The sequence below is a fragment of the Macaca nemestrina genome, chromosome 1, assembly GCF_043159975.1.
Source record: "Macaca nemestrina isolate mMacNem1 chromosome 1, mMacNem.hap1, whole genome shotgun sequence".
Lineage (NCBI taxonomy): Eukaryota > Metazoa > Chordata > Mammalia > Primates > Cercopithecidae > Macaca > Macaca nemestrina.
In genome coordinates, this window is record NC_092125.1 from 201109656 (window position 1) to 201130870 (window position 21215).

General features: G+C 42.1%; 1 protein-coding gene across 7 annotated transcripts in view; it reads right to left on the reverse strand.

Annotated features, from left to right (window-relative positions):
• S100PB (S100P binding protein) overlaps positions 1-21215 on the reverse strand; it is a 44576-nt gene that overhangs the window by 11888 nt on the left and 11473 nt on the right. For all 7 annotated transcript variants that reach the window (XM_011763278.2, XM_024796868.2, XM_011763276.3 and 4 more), the window contains one exon: positions 19176-19279. In XM_011763278.2, the coding sequence (XP_011761580.1) occupies positions 19176-19279 (104 nt within the window). The remainder of the gene's footprint in view (positions 1-19175; positions 19280-21215) is intronic.

Genomic DNA, 21215 nt, shown 5'->3' on the forward strand with positions numbered 1-21215 from the left:
AAAAGCTTTTTAAATGAAGGCAAAATAAACAAGTTCTAAATAAAAGCAGAGACACTTCATCATCAGTAGATGTGCACTAAACAAACATTAAAAGTTGTTCATTAGGAAAAAGGAAAATAATACCAGATCGAAACTTGGATCTATAGAAAATAATCAAAAGCACTGAAAATGGTAAGTATGTGAGTACATATAAAAGGCTATTTTTCCCATTTAGATGATGTCTTTAAAAGATAATTTACTGTTATAGCCGGGCACGGTGGCTCATGCCTGTAATCCCAGCACTTTGGGAGGCAGAGGTGGGCGGATCACCTGAGGTCGGGAGTTCGAGACCAGCCTGACCAACATGAAGAAACCCTATCTCTACTAAAAATACAAATAGCTGGGTGTGGTAGCACATGCCTGTAATCCCAGCTACTAGGGAGGCTAAGGCAGGAGAATTGCTTGAACCTGGGAGGCGGAGATTGCGGTGAGCCAAGATCGCACCATTGCACTCCAGCCTGGGCAACAAGAGTGAAACTCCGTCTCAAAAAAAAAAAAAAGTAACTTACTGTTTAACGTAAAAATAACATGCCGGGTATGGTGGCTCATGCCTGTAATCCCAGCACTTTGAAGGATGAGGTGGGAGGATTGCTTGAGGCCAGGAAGTCAAGACTACAGTGAGCTATAATCATGTTACTGCACTCTAGCCTAGGCAACAGAGTGAGATCCCATCTCCATAATAACAATAATAAATTTAACAAAAATAACAAAAATACAACAAATAAGTATAGGCAGTAAGTATGGAGATAAAATGGAATACTAAAAAATACTACAAAAATTAAATGAGTCAGGAAAAGATGAAAGAGGAAACAGAAAACAAATAGAAAACAAGTAACAGATGGTAGATTTTAATCCAGCCATATGGGATTGTACATTAAATGTAAATGGGTTAATGCTCCAATTAAAGACTGAGATTGTGAGACTGGGGGAAAAAAAAAAAAAGCAAGACCCAGCCACCAATTAAATGCTGTCTATAAGACATCTACTTTAAACATAAAAGTTACTTAAGGAGGCCAGGAGCAGTGGCTCATGCCTGTAATCCCAGCACTTTGGGAGGGTGAGGCAGGCAGATCACGAGGTCAGGAGTTCGAGACCAGCCTGGACAACACAGTGAAACCCCCATCTCTACTAAAAAACTACAAAAATAAGCTGGGTGTGGTGGCATGCACCTGAAATTCCAGCTACTTAGGAGGCTGAGGCAGGAGAATTGCTTGAACCCAGGAGGTGTGGATAGCAGTGAGCCGAGACCACACCACTGCACTCCAGCCTGGGTGATAGAGTGAGAATCCGTCTCAAAAAAATTTTTTTTTAAATTAATTAATTAAGGCAAGGCCCAGTGGCTCACATACTGTAATCCTAGCACTTTCGGAGGCCCAGGTGGGTAGATCACTTGAGCCCAGGAGTTTGAGACCAGTGTGGGCAATATGGCAAAACCCCATTTCTACAAAAAATAAAAAAAATTAGCCAGGCTTGGCGGCACACACCTATAGTCCCAGCTACTTGGGAGGCTGAGGTAGGAGGATCACGAGCCCAGGAGGTTGATGTTACAGTGAGCCGTGATTGTACCACTGCACTCAGGCTGGGTACACAGCAAGGCTTTATCTCAAAAAACAACCAAAAAAAAAAAAAAAAAGAAAAAGAAAATGAAAACATATCAAAATGTGTGGGATGCAGCTAGCAGTGCCTAAAGGGGAGCCTATGGCTTAAAACGCTTAGAGAAAATAGGAAGTTCTCAGATCAATGATCTGATCTTCCACATTAAAAAGCTAGAAAACAAGGCCAGGCACAGTAATTGCCTGTAATTGTGGCACTTTGGGAGGCCAAGAGTTCGAGACTAGCCTGGGTAACAGCAAGACGCCATTTCTATTTAACTTTTTAGAGACGGGGTCTCACTCCATCACCTAGGCTGGAGTGCCGTGACACGACATTGGTTCACTCAGCCTCCTGGGCTCAAGGGTTCCTCCCACTTCAGTCTCCCAAGTAGCTGGGACTACAAGTATGTGCCACCACAATGCTTGGCTACTGTCTCTATTTTTTAAAAAAGAAACGTCAGGAGATGGAGACCATTCTGGCTAACACGGATAACGTGGTGAAACCCCGTCTCTACTAAAAATACAAAAAAATTAGCTGGGTGTGGTGGCGGGTGCCTGGAGTCTCACCTACTTGGGAGGCTGAGGCAGGAGAATGCCAGGAACCCAGGAGGCGGAGTTTGCAGTGAGCCGAGATCACGCCACTGCACTCCAGCCTGGGTGACAGAGCGAGATTTCGTCTTAAAAAAAAAAAAAAAAGGGCCGAGCGCGGTGGCTCAAGCCTGTAATCCCAGCACTTTGGGAGGCCAAGACGGGCGGATCACGAGGTCAGGAGATCGAGACCATCCTGGCTGACACGGTGAAACCCCGTCTCTACTAAAAAATACAAAAAACTAGCCGGGCAAGGTGGCCGGCGCCTATCCCAGCTACTCGGGAGGCTGAGAAAGGAGAATGGCGTAAACCCGGGAGGCGGAGCTTGCAGTGAGCTGAGATCCGGCCACTGCACTCCAGCCTGGGCGACAGAGCGAGACTCCGTCTCAAAAAAAAAAAAAAAATTTCAATCTATCTATCTATGTATCTATCTATCTCGGAATAGAAATCAGAACACAGGCCGGGCATGGTGGCTCATGCTCATAATCCCAGTACTTTGGGAGGCCAAAGCTGGAAACCATCTCTACAAAAAAATTTAACAATTAGCTAGGCATAGTGACACATGCCTGTAGTCCCAGCTGCTCTGGAGGCCAAGGTAAGAGGATTACTTGAGCTAAGGAGGTTGAGGCTGCAGTGAGCTGTGATGGCCCCACTGCACTCTAGCCTGGGGGACACAACCAGACCCCATCTCAAAAAAATTAGTAACAAAACAGGGTTCGCTCTGTCACCTAGGTTGGGCACAAGTGATCCTCCCACACTGGCTTCCCAAAGCACTGGAATTACAGGCATGAGCCACCGTGCCCAGTTCTAAATGTTTTTCTAAAATCAGTAACAGGGTCGGGCACAATGGCTCACGCCTGTTACTCCAACATTTTGGGAGGCAGAGGTAGGCAGATACTTGAGGTCAGAAATTTGAGACCAGCCTGGCCAATATAGCAAAATCCCACCTCTGATAAAATACAAAAAATTGGCTGGGCACAGTGGCTCACACCTGTAATCCCAGCAATTTCAGAGGCCAAGGTGGGCGGATCACCTAAGGTCAGGCGTTCAAGATCAGCCTGGCCAACATGGTGAAACCCCGTCTCTACTAAAAATACAAGAACTAGCCAGGCATGGTGGTGGGTGCCTGTAGTCTCGGCTACTCGGGAGTCTGAGGCTGGAGAATTGCTTGAAACTGGAAGGCAGAGATTGCAGTGAGCTGAGATCGAGCCACTGCACTCCAGTCTGGGTGACAGGGCGAGACTCCATCCCAAAAAAAAAAAAAAAAAGAAGTCAACAATAGGAAAAGATCTCAGCCGGGCATGGTGGCTCATGCCTGTAATCCCACCACTGTGGGAGGCCAAGGTGGGCAGATCACGAGGTCAGGAGATTGAGACCATCCTGGCTAACATGGTGAAACCCTGTCTCTACTAAAAATACAAAAAATTAGGTCGTGTGCGGTGGCTCACGCTTGTAATCCCAGCTACTCAGGAGGCTGAGGTTGCAGTGAGCCGAGATCATGCCACTGCGCTCCAGCCTGGGCAACAGAGTGAGACACTGTCTCAACAATAACAACAACAACAAAAAAAAAAAAAAAAAAGAAAAGATCTCATTTGCACTTAACTGGAAGTTCTAGGCAGCACAAGAAAAGTAAATAAAAGGCATCCAAGTCAGAAAGAAACAAGTAAAAATTTCCTTATTTGCTGACAATATAACATATAGAGAAAACCTGATAAAATCTATTAAACAGTTATCAAACTAATAAAAGAATTTAGGAAGGTTATAGAAAATAAGATCAAGACACAAAAATCAATTACATTTCTATATAATAGCAATGAACAGACACTGAAATTTTAAAAACTAAATCATTTTATGAAATAATCACAATATGAAACACTCAGGGATAAATTGGATAAAAGATGTGCAAGACTGTACAAAAGCTACAAAACATTTCCGAAGGAAATTAAAGAAGACTTTAATCGAAACACTTAATATTAAAATGTTTTAATTCTCAGCCGGGCGCGGTGGCTTACACCTGTAATCTCAGCACTTTGGGAGGCTGAGGAGGGCTGATCACTCGAAGTCAAGAGTTCGAGAACAGGGAGGCTGAGACGGGCGGATCATGAGGTCAGGAGATCGAGACCATCCTGGCGAACACGGTGAAACCCCGTCTCTACTAAAAAATACAAAAAACTAGCCAGGCGAGGTGGCGGGCACCTGTAGTCCCAGCTACTCGGGAGGCTGAGGCAGGAGAATGGCGTGAACCTGGGAGGCAGAGCTTGCAGTGAGCTGAGATCTGGCCACTGCACTCCAGCCTGGGCGACAGAGCAAGACTCCGTCTAAAAAAAAAAAAAAAAAGTTCAAGAACAGCCTGGCCAACATGGTGAAACCCTGTCTGTATTAAAAATAAAAAAATTAAGCTGAGTGTAGTGGCAGGCACTTGTAAACCCAGCTACTTGGGAGACTGAGGCAGGAGAATTGCTTGAATCTTGGAGGCAGAGGTTGCAGTGAGCTGAGATCGCACTACTGCACGACAGCCTAGGGAACAGAGCGAGACTCCATCTCAAAAAAACAAAATAAAATGTTAATTCTCTCTCTGTTTTATTTATTTATATAGACTCAATACAATCCCAATCAAAATCCCAGCAGGCCTTTTTTAAGAAATTGATATACTGATCCTAAAATTTATATGGAAATGCAAAGAATCTACAAAAGCCAACACAACTGAAAAATAAGAACACTAGTGGAAACACATTAGTCTTTTTTTTTTCCTGGAAACCTGATTTTTCTAGAGACAACTGACTTTTGACAAAGGTACAAAGGCAATCCAATGCAGAATGGACAGTCTTTTCAATAAATGGTAAAAAAGCACCTGAATATCCATGTGCCAAGAAGATAAGCCTTACATTCCCCTCTCTCTCTCTCTCTCTCTATATATATATATGTATTTTTTTGAGGCAGTCTTACACTCTGTCACCCAGGCTGGAGTGCCGTGGTGCATCAATGCAACCTCCCTCTCCTGGGCTCAAGCAATCCTCCTGCCTCAGCCTTCTGAGTAGCTAGGACTACAGGTGTGTGTCACCACACCTGGCTAACTTTTTAATTTTTTTTGGTAGAGGCAAGGTTTCACCACATTGCCCAGGCTGGTCTCAAACTCTTGGGCTCAAGCAATCTTCCTATCTGAGCCTCCCAAAGTGCTGGGATTACATGCTTTAATCCATATCTTGCACTACATACAGAATATATTTTAAAACAATCACAGATCTAAATGTAATCCCTAAAGTTATAAAACCTCTAGAAAAAAAACATAGGAGAAAATTTTGGGGGCCTTTTCTTTCAGGCAAAGATTTTTTAGATACCACATGAAAGCACAATCGTGTATATATATATATATATATATATATATATATATATATATATATATTTTTTTTTTTTTTTTTTTTGAGACAGAATTTTGTTCTTGTTGCCCAGGCTAGAGTGCAGTGGCATGATCTCGGCCCACCACAACCTCCGCTTCCCAGGTTCAAGCAATTCTCCTGCCTCAGCCTCCCGAGTAGCTGGAATTATAGGCTTGCACCACTACGTCCAGCTAATTTTGTATTTTTAGTAGAGATGGGCTTTCTCCATGTTGGTCAGGCTGGTCTCGAACTCCTGACCTCAGGTGATCCGCTTGCCTCAGCCTCCCAAAGTGCTGGGATTACAGGTGTAAGCCACCGCTCCTGACCCACGAAATTTTTTTGTTTTTTTTTGAGACGGAGTCTCGCTTTGTCGCCCAGGCTGGAGTGCAGTGGCCGGATCTCAGCTCACTGCAAGCTCCGCCTCCCGGGTTTACGCCATTCTCCTGCCTCAGCCTCCCAAGTAGCGGGGACTACAGGCGCCCACCACCTCGCCCGGCTAGTTTTTTGTATTTTTAGTAGAGACGGGGTTTCACCATATTAGCCAGGATGGTCTCGATCTCCTGACCTCGTGTCCGCCCGTCTCAGCCTCCCAAAGTGCTGGGATTACAGGCTTGAGCCACCGCGCCCGGCCTGACCCACGAAATTTTTAAAAACCTGATTAAAACTTACCTCATCTGAGGCCGGGCGCGGTGGCTCAAGCCTGTAATCCCAGCACTTTGGGAGGCCGAGATGGGTGGATCACGAGGTCAGGAGATCGAGACCATCCTGGCTAACACGGTGAAACCCCGTCTCTACTAAAAATACAAAAAACTAGCCGGGCGAGGTGGCGGCGCCTGTAGTCCCAGCTGCTCGGGAGGCTGAGGCAGGAGAATGGCGGGAACCCGGGAGGCGGAGCTTGCAGTGAGCTGAGATACCTGCACTCCAGCCGGGGCGACAGAGCCAGACTCCGTCTCAAAAAAAAAAAAAAAAAAAAAAGGCCGGGCGCGGTGGCTCAAGCCTGTAAACCCAGCACTTTGGGAGGCCGAGGCGGGCGGATCACAAGGTCAGGAGATCGAGACCACAGTGAAACCCCGTCTCTACTAAAAATACAAAAAATTAGCCGGGCGCCTGTAGTCCCAGCTACTCAGGAGGCTGAGGCAGGAGAATGGCGAGAACCCGGGAGGCGGAGCTTGCAGTGAGCCGAGATCGCGCCACTGCACTCCAGCCTGGGCAACAGCGTGAGACTCCGTCTCAAAAAAAAAATAAAAAAATAAAAAAAAAAAAAAAAAAGAAAACTTACCTCATCTGCTATAACCAGTGACTACAAAGAAAAATAAATAAATAAAAATAAACTTACTTCATCAAAACTAAGAATTTTCTTTTTTTTTTTTTTGAGAAAGAGTCTCACTCTGTCACCCAGGCTGGAGTGCAGTGGCATGATCTCGGCTCACTGCAATCTCCACCTCCCGGTTTCATGCCATCCTTCTGCCTCAGCCTCCTGAGTAGCTGGGACTACAGGCGCCCGCCACCACGCCCAGCTTTTTTTGTATTTTTAGTAGAGATGGGGTTTCACCATGTTAGCCAGGATGGTCTCGATCTCCTGACCTTGTGATCCGCCCACCTCGGCCTCCCAAAGTGCTGGGATTGCAGGCATTAGCCACTGCGCCTGGCAGAATTTCTGTTCTTTAGAAGACACTCGTGGGAATGAAAAGACAAGGCATACACTGGGAGAAAATATTTCCAAATTACTTATCTGGCAAAGAAAGTTGCATTTGGAATATGTATTTAAAGAACTCTCAAAACTCAATAATAAGAAAATAATCCAATTTTTTAAATGAGCAAAAAATACTTCACCAAAGAAGATATACAGATGGCGAATAAGCACAACATTATTACTCATTAGGAAAATGCAAACGAAAACTACAATGAAAACTACAATGAGATATCACTACACATACATTAGAATGTCTAAAATTATAAAAACTGACCACTCCACAGCCATTAGGATGACTCCCATTAAAAAACAGAAAATAGGCTGGGCGTGGTGGCTCACACCTATAATCCAACACTTTGGGAAGCTGAGGAAGGCGGATCACCTGAGGTCAGGAGTTAGAAACCAGCCTGGCCAACATGGCGAAACCCCGCCTCTACTAAAAATACAAAAATTAGCCAGGCGTGGTGGTGGGTGAATCCCAGCTACTTGGGAGGCTGAGGCAGGGAGAACTGCTTGAATCCAGGAGGCAGAGGTTGTAGCGAGCCAAGATCACGCCATTGCATTCCAGCCTGGGCAACAGAGCAAGACTCTGTCTCAAACTAAAGTAAACTAAACTAAACTAAACTACTAAACTAACAAACAGAAAATAGGTGGCCAGGTGCAGTGGCATGGTAAAACATGGTCTCTACCAAAAATACAAAAAATTAGGCCGAGCGCGGTGGCTCAAGCCTGTAATCCCAGTGCTTTGGGAGGCCAAGGTGGGTAGATAACTTGAGGTCAGAAGTTCAAGACCAGCCTGGCCAACATGGTGAAACCCCATCTCTACTAAAAATACAAAAATTAGCCAGGTGTGGTGGACGCACGCCTGTAATCCCAGCTACTCAGGAGGCTGAGACAGGAGAATCGCTTGAACCTGGGAGGCAGAGGTTGCAGTGAACTGAGATTGCACCACTGCACTCCAGCCTCAGCAACAGAGCAAGACTATCTTAAAACAAAACAAAAAACAAAACAAAACAAAAAATTAGTCAGGTGTGGTGGTAAGCCTGTAGTCCCAGCTACTTGGGAGGCTGAGGTGGGAGGACTGCTCGAGCCTGGGAGGCAGAAGTTGCAGTGAACTGAGATCACACCACTGTACTCCAACCTCAGTGGCAGACTGAGACTTTGTCTCAAAAAACAAATAAGTAAAAGAAAATAGTCTGGGTGCAGTGATATGTACCTATAATCCCAGCTACTAAAGAGGCTGGAGTGGGAAGATAGTTTGAGACCAGGAGTTTACAACCAGCCTGAGCAACACAGTGAGACCCTGTCTCTAAAAATTTAAAAAAAAAAAAAAAAAATTAGCCAGGCATGGTGGTGTGCACCTGTAGTTTAACCTTATTCAAGAGACTGATGCCAGGAGTTTGAGGCTGCACTGCACTATGGTTGTGCCACTGCACTCCAGTCTGGGTGACAGAGCTAGACTCCATGTTAAAAAAATAAATAAATAAAATAAAAATAAAAAAATATATATATAATTAGCATATGATCTAGCAATTCCTCTTCTCAGTACGTAAGAATTGCAAGCAGAGTCTCAAAAAGATATCTGTAGACGCATATGCATAGCAGCATTATTCACAATAGCTAAAAGGTGGAAGAAAACCGAGTGTCCATTGATGTATAAATGAATAATCAAAATGTGGCATCCATACACTATAATATTACTAAGTCTTAAAAAGGAAGGAGATTCTGACACATGCTACAACAAACATGAACCTTGAGGACATTATGCTAAGTGAAATAAGCCAGTCACAAAAAGACAAATACCACTTTGTCTGACTCCACTTATGTGAGGTTCCTGTTACAGTAGTCAAATTCATCAACACATAAAGTGGAATGGTGGTTCTCAGGGGCTAAAGGGAGATGGGAATGGGGAGTTATTGTTTAATGGGTATAGAGCTTTGGATTTGTAGTGGGTATAGCGATGTGTGCCTATAGTCTCAGACACTCGGGAGGCTGAGGAGGAGGATTGCTTAAGCCTAGGAATTTGAGCCTAACCTGGGAAATGTAGCAAGACCTCCATCTTTAAAAAAATAAAAAACAAAGCTTCAGATGTACAAGACCAAAAAATTATTGAAATGGATATGGTGATGGCTGTACAACAATATGAATATACTTAATACCACTGAACTGTACACTTACAACTTTTTCTTTTTTGAGACGGAGTTTTGCTTGTCGCCCAGGCTAAAGTGCAATGGCATGATCTCGGCTCACTGCAACCTCTGCCTCCTGGGTTCAAGCGATTCTCCTGACTCGCCTCCCGAGTAGCTGGGATTGCAGGCATCTGCCACCACGCCTGGCTAATTTTTGTATTTTTAGTAGAGACGGGGTTTCACCAAATTGGCCAGGCTGGTCTCGAACTCCTGTCCTCAGGTAATCCGCCCACCCCAGCCTCCCAAAGTGTTAGGATTACAGGCGTGAGCCACTGCACCCAGCCAAAATGTTTCTATAAAAAGGTTTTAAAAAGATGGTTATGTGTATATTATGTGTATTTTACAATTAAAAACTTAGCAAAAAAGTTAAAAATAGTGACCATACCCAACTGCTGGTAAGGCTGGGAACAACCGGAATTCATACAACTGCTAATAGAAATAAAAAATGGTACAACTACTTTGGAACACAGTTTGGCAGTTTCTTAAAAAGTTAAACACACACCTACCATATGACCCAGTCAATATACAAAGATCTGTGCATGAATGTTCCTAACAGCTTTAGCTGTAATAGCCAAAAATTGAACATAACCCAAATGCCCATCTAAGTGAATGGGTAAACATTCACTTAGGGATAAATCTATTTAATGGAATACTACTCAGCAATAAAAAGAAATAAACATGCAACATGGATGAATTTCAAAATAATTATGTTGAGACAAAGAAGCCAGACTCAAAAGACTACCATAGCATATGATTCCATCACATAAAACTTTAGAAAATGCAAACTAGGCCGGGCGCGGTGGCTCAAGCCTGTAATCCCAGCACTTTGGGAGGCCGAGACGGGCGGATCACGAGGTCAGGAGATCGAGACCATCCTGGCTAACACAGTGAAACCCCGTCTCTACTAAAAATACAAAAAATTAGCCTGGCGTGGTGGCGGCGCCTGTAGTCCCAGCTACGCGGGAGGCTGAGGCAGGAGAATGGCGGGAACCCGGGAGGCGGAGCTTGCAGTGAGCCGAGATGGCGCCACTGCACTCCAACCTGGGCGACAGAGCGAGACTCCGCCTCAAAAAAAAAAAAAAAAAAAAAAAAAAAGGAAAATGCAAACTAACGGCAGTAGACACTGGATCAGTGGTAAATCTTGCCTGGGGATTAGAGGGGGCAGAGAAAGGCAGAAGGGAGGAATTACAAAGGTGCACAAAGAAAGTTTTTAGTCCAATATGCTTATTATCTTTTTTTTTTTCTTTTTTGAGACGGAGTTTCGCTCTTGTTGCCCAGGCTGGAGTGCAATGACGCGATCTCGGCTCACCGCCACCTCCGCCTCCTGGGTTCAAGTGATTCTCCTGCCTCAGCCTCCCGAGTCGCTGGGATTACAGGCAGGTAGCGGGTGCCTATAATCCCAGCTACTTGGGAGGCTGAGGCAGAAGAACCGCTTGAACGCAGGAGGTGGAGGCTGCAGTGAGCTCAGATCATGCCACTGCACTCCAGCCTGGACAACAGAGTGAGACTCTGTCTCAAACAAACAAACAAAAAAAAAAAGAACTTCCAGAGAGAAAAAGACAGATCACATACAACTAAATAAAAGTTAAACTGATAACAGATTTCTTAAAAGCAGTACTGAATGTCTTCAAATTTCTTTTTTTTTTTTTTGAGACAGAGTCTTGCTCTGTCACCCAGGCTGGACTACAGGCGCCCGCCACCACACCCAGCTAATTTTTGTATGTTTTTTTTTTTTTTAGTAGAGATGGGGTTTCACCATATTGACCAAGCTGGTCTCAAACTCCTGACCTTGTGATCCACCCGCCTCAGCCTCCCAAAGTGCTGGAATTACAGGTGTGAGTCACTGCGCCCGGCCATGTCTTCAAATTTCTGAGCAAAAATTGATTTTAAATTTAGAATTCTGTATCAAACTATCAATCAAGTATAAGGATAGAATAAAGACATGCTCAGATATGCAGAGACAAAAAAAATCTATGCATCCTTTCTTAGATATTCTCAGAGGATGTCCTCTACTAAAACCAAAAATAAGAAAGAGGAAGATACAGTATCCAAGAAACAGGATTCAACCCAGGAGGGCAGCAGAGGAAAATCCTGGGATGACAGCTCTGTTGCAGGGCTAAAGAACAAGCAGTGCAAATTGGAGCAGTAAAACAGAAGGCTCTAGGAAAAAGCTCTCCTGAAAAAAAAATTCAATGAGGCCGGGCGCGGTGGCTCACGCCTGTAATCCCAGCACTTTGGGAGGCCGAGGCGGGCGGATCACAAGGTCAGGAGATCGAGACCACGGTGAAACCCCGTCTCTACTAAAAATATAAAAAATTAGCCGGGCGCGGTGGCGGGCGCCTGTAGTCCCAGCTACTCAGGAGGCTGAGGCAGGAGAATGGCGTAAACCCAGGAGGCGGAGCTTGCAGTGAGCCGAGATCGCGCCACTGCACTCCAGCCTGGGCGACAGAGCGAGACTCCGTCTCAAAAAAAAAGGAAAAAAAAAAAAAAAAAAAAAAAAAAATTCAATGAAAGAAAGTGAAGCAATTAACAACTCTACAAAAATAAACAATTCAAGAAAGAAAATGAAGCCATAATATACTACTTGGCTTTTCAGTGAACAATACTTAGTTGTGACACAAACACAATGAATACTGATTTAACACCCTTTAGGAAGCTACTATAAAAAAACAAAACAAAACAAAAACAAAAACACAAGCCAGGTGCAGTGGCTCACACCTGCAATCCCAGCACTTTGGGAGGCTGAGATGGGGAGATCACTTGAGCTCAGGAGTTCAAAACCAGCCTGACCAACATGGCAAAACCCCATCTCTACTAAAATACAAAAATTAGCCAGACGTGGTGGAGTGTGCCTGTAGTCCCAGCTACTTGGGAGGCTGAGGCACGAGAATGGCTTGAATGTGGGAGGCAGAGGTTGCAGTGAGCCAAGACTGTACCACTGCACTCCAGCCTGGGTGACAGAGCGAGACTCCAGACTACAAAAAAAAAAAAAAAAAAAAAAAAAAAAAAGGCACAAAAAAACCAGTGCTGGCAAGGATGGGGAAAAATTAAAACTCTCGTGCACTGTTGGTAGGACTGCAAAATGGCGCAACTGCTGTGAAAAACAGTATGAAAGTTTCTCAAAAAATTAAAAACAGACCTACCATATGGTCCAGCAATGCCACTTCTGCATATATATCCAAAAGAATTAAAAATAGGGTCTTAAAGAGATAGCCGTAGACCCATGTTCATAGTGGCACTATTCACAATAGCCAAGAAGTGGAAGCAACCCTAATGTCCACTGACAGATGAATGGATCAAACAAAATGGTGTGTATATATACAATGGAATATTATTCAGCCTTAGAAAGGAAGGAAATTGAGTGGTGAGAAAAACAGAAAAAAATAAAAATAAAATTTTTATTTTTTTTGTTTTTTTGTTTTTTTTTTTTTTTTTTTTTTTTTTTTGTTTGTTTTGTTTTTTTTTTTTGAGACGGAGTCTCGCTCTGTCGCCCAGGCTGGAGTGCAGTGACCGGATCTCAGCTCACTGCAAGCTCCGCCTCCCGGGTTCACGCCATTCTCCTGCCTCAGCCTCCCGAGTAGCTGGGACTACAGGCGCCCACAACCGCGCCCGGCTAATTTTTTGTATTTTTAGTAGAGACGGGGTTTCACCGTGGTCTCGATCTCCTGACCTTGTGATCCGCCCGCCTCGGCCTCCCAAAGTGCTGGGATTACAGGCGTGAGCCACCGCGCCCGGCCAAAATTTTTAAAAAGGAAGGAAATCCTGTCACATGCCACAACGGGTGAACCTTGAAGACATTATACTAAATGAAATAAGCCAGTCACAAAAAGATAAATATTGTACGATTCCACTTATAAAAGGTATCTAAAGTAGTCATATTTAAAAAAAAAAGAAAAGAAAGTAGAATGGTGGTTACCAGAGACTGAGGGCAGAGAAGGGGAACTGTTGTGTAGGTATAGAGTTTTAGATTTGCAAGATGAAGAGGTTCTGGAGATATGTTTCACAACAATGTGAATATATGTAACATTACTGAATTGTGCACTTAAAAATGGTTAAGATGGTAAATTTTATGTTAGACATATTTTTTTACAATTAAAAAAAGATTAATGGGATCATGTCAATAGGAACAAGAATCATCTTGAAGGAGCTCCCATTTATCAAATTTGAGACAAACTGAGCATCAAAAAGAAAAAAGAACAGTAGCTATAATTGATTACAACACACTGATTCTTTAAAAAAATCCATGAGGTTATAGTAATACTAAAATAATAGAAAATCTTTATAAAAGAATGCTAGTTAATAACTGTAGAAGAAGTTATATATTTAGAAAATGAACATTCTTTTGAGATAGAACTTTGCTCTTGTTGCCCAGGCTGGAGTGCAATGGCGTGCTCTTCACTTGCTGCAACTTCTGCCTCCTGGGTTCAAGAGATTCTCCTGCCTCAGCCTACCGAGCAGCTGGGATTACAGGTGCCCACAACCACGCCTAGCTAATTTTTATATTTTTAGTAGAGACAAGTTTCATCATGTCAGTCAGGCTGGTCTCGAACTCCTGACCTCAGATGATCCACCTGCCTCGGCCTCCCAAAGTGCTGGGATTACAGGCACAAGCCACCACACCCAGCCAAAAAAGAACATTTTCTATGTAACTCCCAGTGCAATAGCTCATTCAAGCAAGGATCATCAATAAATGCTCAAGCAATCAGGTGAAGAGTTAGTTGTTGGGGAATAGGATATTCACATGGTACCAAAGCATCACCCCACAGATAATTTACTAATTACAAAGGGGTAAATGTACTTTACAATGGATAGATATGGCAGTTTACACCTTAACAAACTTAGTATTACTATTTGTGGAACAACCTGTCATTAAGTGTCATATATGCCTCCTAATTTGGTTAGGAGGATATAGTGTAGGATGAATACACGATAGTACCTAGGAATTATTCCTGCCAAAAACACTTAATTCGAATCTAATCCCACCTCTGGACCCAGCTTCTAGTTTACAAGAAATACAGAGAATGGAGGAACAAATTAAGAAACAGACAAAATTCAGAATGTGGGACAATCTATAAAACAAGTGACCTAAATTAAAAGAGAGTAAGGAGACAAAAACTAAACATGTGAACTCCGATTAGATGCTATTTCACCAAAGTTACAAAAATACATTTTTGGGACAACTATGGAAATTGGAATATGGAATATATATTAGATGATTTTTTAAAAGTTATGATTAAATATAAATTACCAATAAACAAAAAAGTTTAACCTTACCAATTATTAAAACAAAATATGGGCCGGGCGCGGTGGCTCAAGCCTGTAATCCCAGCACTTTGGGAGGCCGAGGCGGGCGGATCACAAGGTCAGGAGATCGAGACCACGGTGAAACCCCGTCTCTACTAAAAATACAAAAAATTAGCCGGGCGCGGTTGTGGGCGCCTGTAGTCCCAGCTACTCGGGAGGCTGAGGCAGGAGAATGGCGTGAACCCGGGAGGCGGAGCTTGCAGTGAGCCGAGATCGCGCCACTACACTCCAGCCTGGGCGACAGAGCGAGACTCCGTCTCAAAAAAAAAAAAAAAAAAAAGTTAAAATTTACCTATCAAATTGGTGATACTAAAAATTAATACAATTTTTTGGGGCAGGACCATCTGGTAACATGTGATAGTTTTTTAAATGTTTATATACTTTACCCAGCAATTCCACTTCTAGGGATTCATCCTATAGAAATAAGAGTTGTACATAAACATTTATTGACCAGAATGTTCACTGCAGCATTACTAGTGAAAATGGACACAATCTAATTTACCAAGATGAAATAAATTATATAATAAAATACTTTGTAATCATTAAAAATCTTAATTTCAAATATTTAACATGAAAAGTTCCTTAATATATTAAGTACAAAGAAAGCAGATTATAAACTATTAATATGTAATTTCCCTGTATATATTCTACCTTACAGGAAAGATAATTATCAAAATGTTAATTTTGTTATTTCTAGGTGGCAGGATGGATTTATAGGTGATTTTAAGTTTTTTTCTTTGTAGGAGAGAGACTCATTATTTCTAATGTCTGAAAATAAAAAATGGGCCAGGTGCTGTGGCTCATGCCTGTAATTGCAGCACTTTGGGAGGCCAAGGTGGGCGGATCACTTGCGGCCAGGAGTTCAAGACCAGTCTGGCCAAAATTGTGAAACGCTGTCTCTACTAAAAATACAAAAATTAACCAGGTGTGGCTGCCCACACCTGTGGTCCCAGCTACTTGGGAGGCTGAGGCAGGACAATTGCTTGAACCCAGGAGGCAGAGGCTGCAGTGAGCTGAGGTCGCACCACTGCACTCCAGTCTGGGCAACAGAGTAAGACTCTGTCTCCAAAAAAAAAAAAAAAAAGAAAAGAATAAAAAATGAAAGACAGAACAAAGTTATTTTTCATAATGCTAGAGGGCAGAACTAGAAACTACCACTAGAAGTTACAGGGAAGCCACATTTGACTCAACGTAAGGAATAACTTTCTAACAACTAGAATTTTCTAAGCAATGAATGACCTGCCTTATGAGGTAATGTGTTTTGCATTATTAGAACTCTAAACAAAGGCTAAATGGTCACTTGGCAAAGATACATAGAACAGATTTATGTTTTAGGAGATTAAAGAGAAGCTCTTAATTGTCCTTTTCTACTTTAAGTACATATAGTTTCACAGAAAGTTTTCCACTTGCAAGGATACCAGAAAGGAAGTGGTATTTCTTTTTAAGTGTTATTATTAAAAAAAAAAAAAATGCGGCACTAAACTAAAGACATTATACTTACATTAGAATAATGGAATTGAAGGATGATTTACTTTGTTACATTCTACATCAATAATATATACATTATTGATAAAGTGAAAAGAGATAACTAACCAACCCCATGGAGAGGATTCAAACTGAACTGGCAAGAACTACATTTGAATCTACTCCTTACTAATTTCTCTGTGTCTGATAAGAACCTGAAGAATTATACTTTTTTAAGGTTAAATACAATAAACATCTCAAAAAGGAGGACAGGAAGTACTATGCTCCCCTTTTGTGCTTCTGGTTGCACTATAATTCACATACAAATGGAGGAAAGGTGAAGAATACAGCACTCCCGCCCTTGCAATATGGTATATAAAAATCTTACGATTTTGGATGTAGGAACACTGGGCAATGGAAGTGACAGAAAAACTTATTATACTGGGTTCCTGGAAGGCAGAAGGAAGTGCCAGAGGTCTGTGAAATTTTTAGAGTAATTTGTAATGTTGAAAAAAATGAATGCCCTAAAAGACGTGCTTAAAAAACAACTTTTTAATTATGGAAATTGTCAAATATACACAAAAGTAGAAAGTGGACTCACCACTCACCTTCATTTATCAACATTTTATCAAAGCTATTTCCAGTATTTTTTGTCTGTGATTTAAAAACAAACACTAGATTTAAAGCTATTTTACCTATAAAAAATTCAGTATGAAAAGATATCCTTTCTTGCTGATAACAGCAACTATTCAATAAATGTTAGTTGCTAGCGCTAGGTACTGTTCTATGCCTTATACCCGTACAATTTTCATGTAAGCTAAGATTTGATATTATCCCCATTTTACAAATGAGTTTTTAATGGCTCACCCAGCCAGTAAGCAGTGGTGCCAAGATGTGAACCCAGATGTTAACTCTAGACTAGACTTTCTTCTCTCAACCACTGAAGTATGCTGCCTATTCACTATAATTATTTTAGCTATTCTTTATGGGATATAGATTGTTGTGGTAATACTGGGAGAGGAACTGCTGAATGGGGAAAAAGACTGAAAATGATGTTATAGTGTGAACAGCTGCTCTTTACTTTTCTTGGGAAATTTTCTTTAAATGTTCCAAATGAGAGAGAAAACGTAACTGGATATCATCAGTGTCAACTGCCTAGGATATAAAAAAAGGAGTCAGCTCACAGAGGGAAAAGCAATGACATGACTAGGCCTCTTCCACAGAGCTTGAATATAGACAGATTTCTTTTAAATTTGCCCCTTCAATGGTGGGGGGAGAGGTGGAGAGGAGAGGTTTCTCTACTTCTACCAGACCTAAAATAGTTCTAGCAAAGGGATCTCACAAGCAGAGGGCTAATAATCAGTATAATATTTGGTTGCTTATGAAATATTCAGTGAAAAAAGGACAGGGGATAAAAAATTCTTCTGACTGATGTCTCTGAGTTCTAAACCTTTCACTCATAGTCTTATAAAACAAACAAGAAAAACTACTACATAATTCAGGATTTGTCAAAAGAAAGAAGAGTCTCCTCTGCGAAAGGACCAAAAATTCTCCTAAAACGCTCCCTAGTGATTTACAATAAATCTTAGAGTAATTAAACTAATTATCTTCTCTGTGGAGCTCACCTAGGGCATCCTCCTTCCTCATCTTCCACTTTTCCCAAACACAAGCAGAAGGGCTCCTTCCCTGCTCCTACTGTACTTTATATGTAATTCTATCAGAACACTAATCAATACTGCAGTGTAATTATCTTCTTCTCTGGGCTATGAATTCCCAGAGGGCCACGACCCTATCTTACTCCTTTTACATTTCTAATTCCTTTTCTTCCTACCTACCACCACTGAAATACTCGAGAAAAGTTTGCAGAATGAATAAAGATGACAGAACATGGATTTTTTTTTTTTTTGAGACAGAGTCTCATTCTGTCACCCGTGTTAAAGTGCGATGGCATGATCTTGGCTCACTGCAACCTCTGCCTCCCGGATTCAAGTGATCGTTGTGCCTTAGCCACACGAGTAGCTAGGATTACAGGCATGTGCCACCACACCTGGCTAATTTTTTTTTTTCCCAAAAGAATACAATTCAGCTAATTTTTATAGTTTTAGTAGAGATGGGGTTTTGCCATGCTGGTCAGGCTGGTCTTAAACTCCTGGCCTCAAGTGACCTGCCTGCCTCTGCCTCCAGAAGTGCTGAGATTACAGGCATGAGCCACCACGCCTAGCCTGGAGTGATCTTTTTAAGAAGTGATTCTTTTATCAGTATAAAACCTCTCTAACCCCTTCACCTTCAGTTCTTCCCACAAGTCTCCCCTTTAGGAGCTTTCCCATCAGCCAACAGTTCAGGCTGAATGATAACATGGACTGTAGTCTCTTGAGAGCTGGAGAAAGAATCTAGTCACTTTGGTTTGCAATTATCTTCTAATGAAGAGGGGAGAACACAACTTGAAGGATCTGGAAGGTAGCCAAACCTTTCAAGAGCTTTTATTCAGAAGCCAAAATGCAGAATGGTATTTGAAATGCCTGCTTTTACATTTAAATGCTTGAAGGTAACAGGGAAAAATAAAACATTGCAAATTTAAAAAACCACTGATTAGTAAACAGCACCTGGTCATCCACTTCCATCATTTTTCAGACAAAAAATCCCTAGCAAAAATGTACAGGTCTGGGTTAAAACCCTCAGCCATGAGGGAGGCACCTTTCATGTACTGTTGTTTAAGCATGCTTAGACCCCTCTCTAATACTGGTTAACCAAACCACTTTGAGAATTATCTAGTTAGGCAATCCCTTTAAACGAAAATCTTTGAGTAAGGAAGTTATCTTTCTCAAGAATTTAAGAAAATTCTAAACAATCTCCCAGTCAGTTTAAGCTGTTAGTGGAAAGAGAAAGTTGCATCACATGTTTTTATGCCTTTCTTTGGTTACCATGTTACCTTGGTTAGTGTCCTCTGGGTCTTCTATATGAGCAATGACACTCCTGAGATAAAGCTGCTTCTGCTGTTCTAGATTTGATTGTGAAAACGTCGCAACATTAGTCCTTGAATAAAGCAAACCAGAAAAAAGAAAAACAGCCCATTAGAAACAGGAATATAGAGCTTTGTAGAGAGAAGTGATATACTGCTGATTGATTAGAACTAAGTTTCAGAGGCAAAATTATCTTTATGATCAAGAGGCAGAGGACAGTATTAGCCAAAAAAAAAAAAAAACCTCAAATGGAGTATGGAATCGAGAAAAAAGAAGAGAAGCTGGGTGTGGTGGCTAACACATGTAATCCCAGCACTCTGGGAGTCTCAGGCAGGAGGACTGCTTGAAGTCAGGAATTTGAGACCCGCCAGGGCAACACAGTGAAACCCAATAAATTTTTTTTAAAATGAGCTGGACATGGCTGCATGTGCCTATAGTCCGAGCTACTCAGGAGGCTGAGGAGGGAGGATGACTTGAGTTCACGAGTTCAAGCTGCTGTGAGCTATGATCACACCACTGCATTCCAGCTTGAAGGAAATAGATACAACCTCCTGCTAACAAGGAATAGAAAGGTGAAGATTACCTAGTCCCTAGAGAAAGAAAGTATTTGTTGAGTAATTCAAGGTTAGTCAGAAAATAGCTAACTTTCTAGAGTGAAATTGAAAAGTTAAATGGGATAAAGACTGAAAAGAATCACTATATCTGGCAATCAGCAACAGTGACCTTGGTGAAAGCAGTTTCTGGCCCATACTCATACTGACTGACTGTACTAAAGAGTCAGTGAATAAGAATTTGAGATTGCAAATTTATTACTGTCCCAAGTAGCCTGAGTTGTGAGTTTTTGATATCACTTACATTGTAAGCAATTCACAAGATTTCTCTCAATTATGCGAACAAAATAAAAAACCAGGAAACTGGGATTCAGGGTCGTAGTCAAAGGAAACTTTAGCCTTATTTGTAACATTTAAATATTCATTTTTTATATAAGGTCTGTCTCCCAGGCTGGTGTGCAGTGGCATGATCTCGGCTCACTGCAACCTCTGTCCCCTGGGCTCAAGCAATCTTCCCACCTCGGTCTCCCTAGTAGCTGGGACCACAGGTGTGCGCCACCACACCTGGGTATTTTTTTTTATTTTTAATAGAGGCGGGGTCTCACCATGTTGCCCAGATTGGTACTGAACTCCTGAGTTCTAGCAATTGGCCCACCTCAGCCTCCCAAAGTACTGGGATTACAGGTGTGAGTCACTGCACCCGGTCTAATTAAATTTTTTAAGCAAAATAAATATAATAAATGTATAAGCAAAATAAATATAATAAATGTATAAACAAAAGAATTTTTTTAAATCTCACTGTAAGGAAGCTAATCTGATTCAACATTAAAAAAAAAAGCTTCTCTAGTAGATTCAGTTTAAAAGGACCATGTAGAGACACTGCCATCTCCTGGTAACAAGAGAATAGGCCGGGCGCGGTGGCTCAAGCCTGTAATCCCAGCACTTTGGGAGGCCGAGACAGGCGGATCACGAGGTCAGGAGATCAAGACCATCCTGGTGAACACGGTGAAACCCCGTCTCTACTAAAAAATACAAAAAACTAGTCGGGCGAGGTGGCGGGCGCCTGTAGTCCCAGCTACTCGGGAGGCTGAGGCAGGAGAATGGCGTAAACCCGGGAGGCGGAGCTTGCAGTGAGCTGAGATCCGGCCACTGCACTCCAGCCTGGGCGACAGAGCCAGACTCCATCTCAAAAAAAAAAAAAAAAAAAAAAAAGAAAAAAAAAAAACAAGAGAATAAATTGAAAAGGTGACACAAATTTGCAACCCCTACTAGAATTTTTTTGTGAGGGCAGTTGTATGCAACTTGGGAGAGACGACAAAATGATTTTCTACTAGTTGTATTTTAACATTTTGGTTAAAATTATTCTAACCTCTTATCATATATGTGACCAGGCTGCCCCATGCATAGGAGAAGATATCTTACATTTGTAGTGTTTTCACTAATGTGTCTATTTTGCTT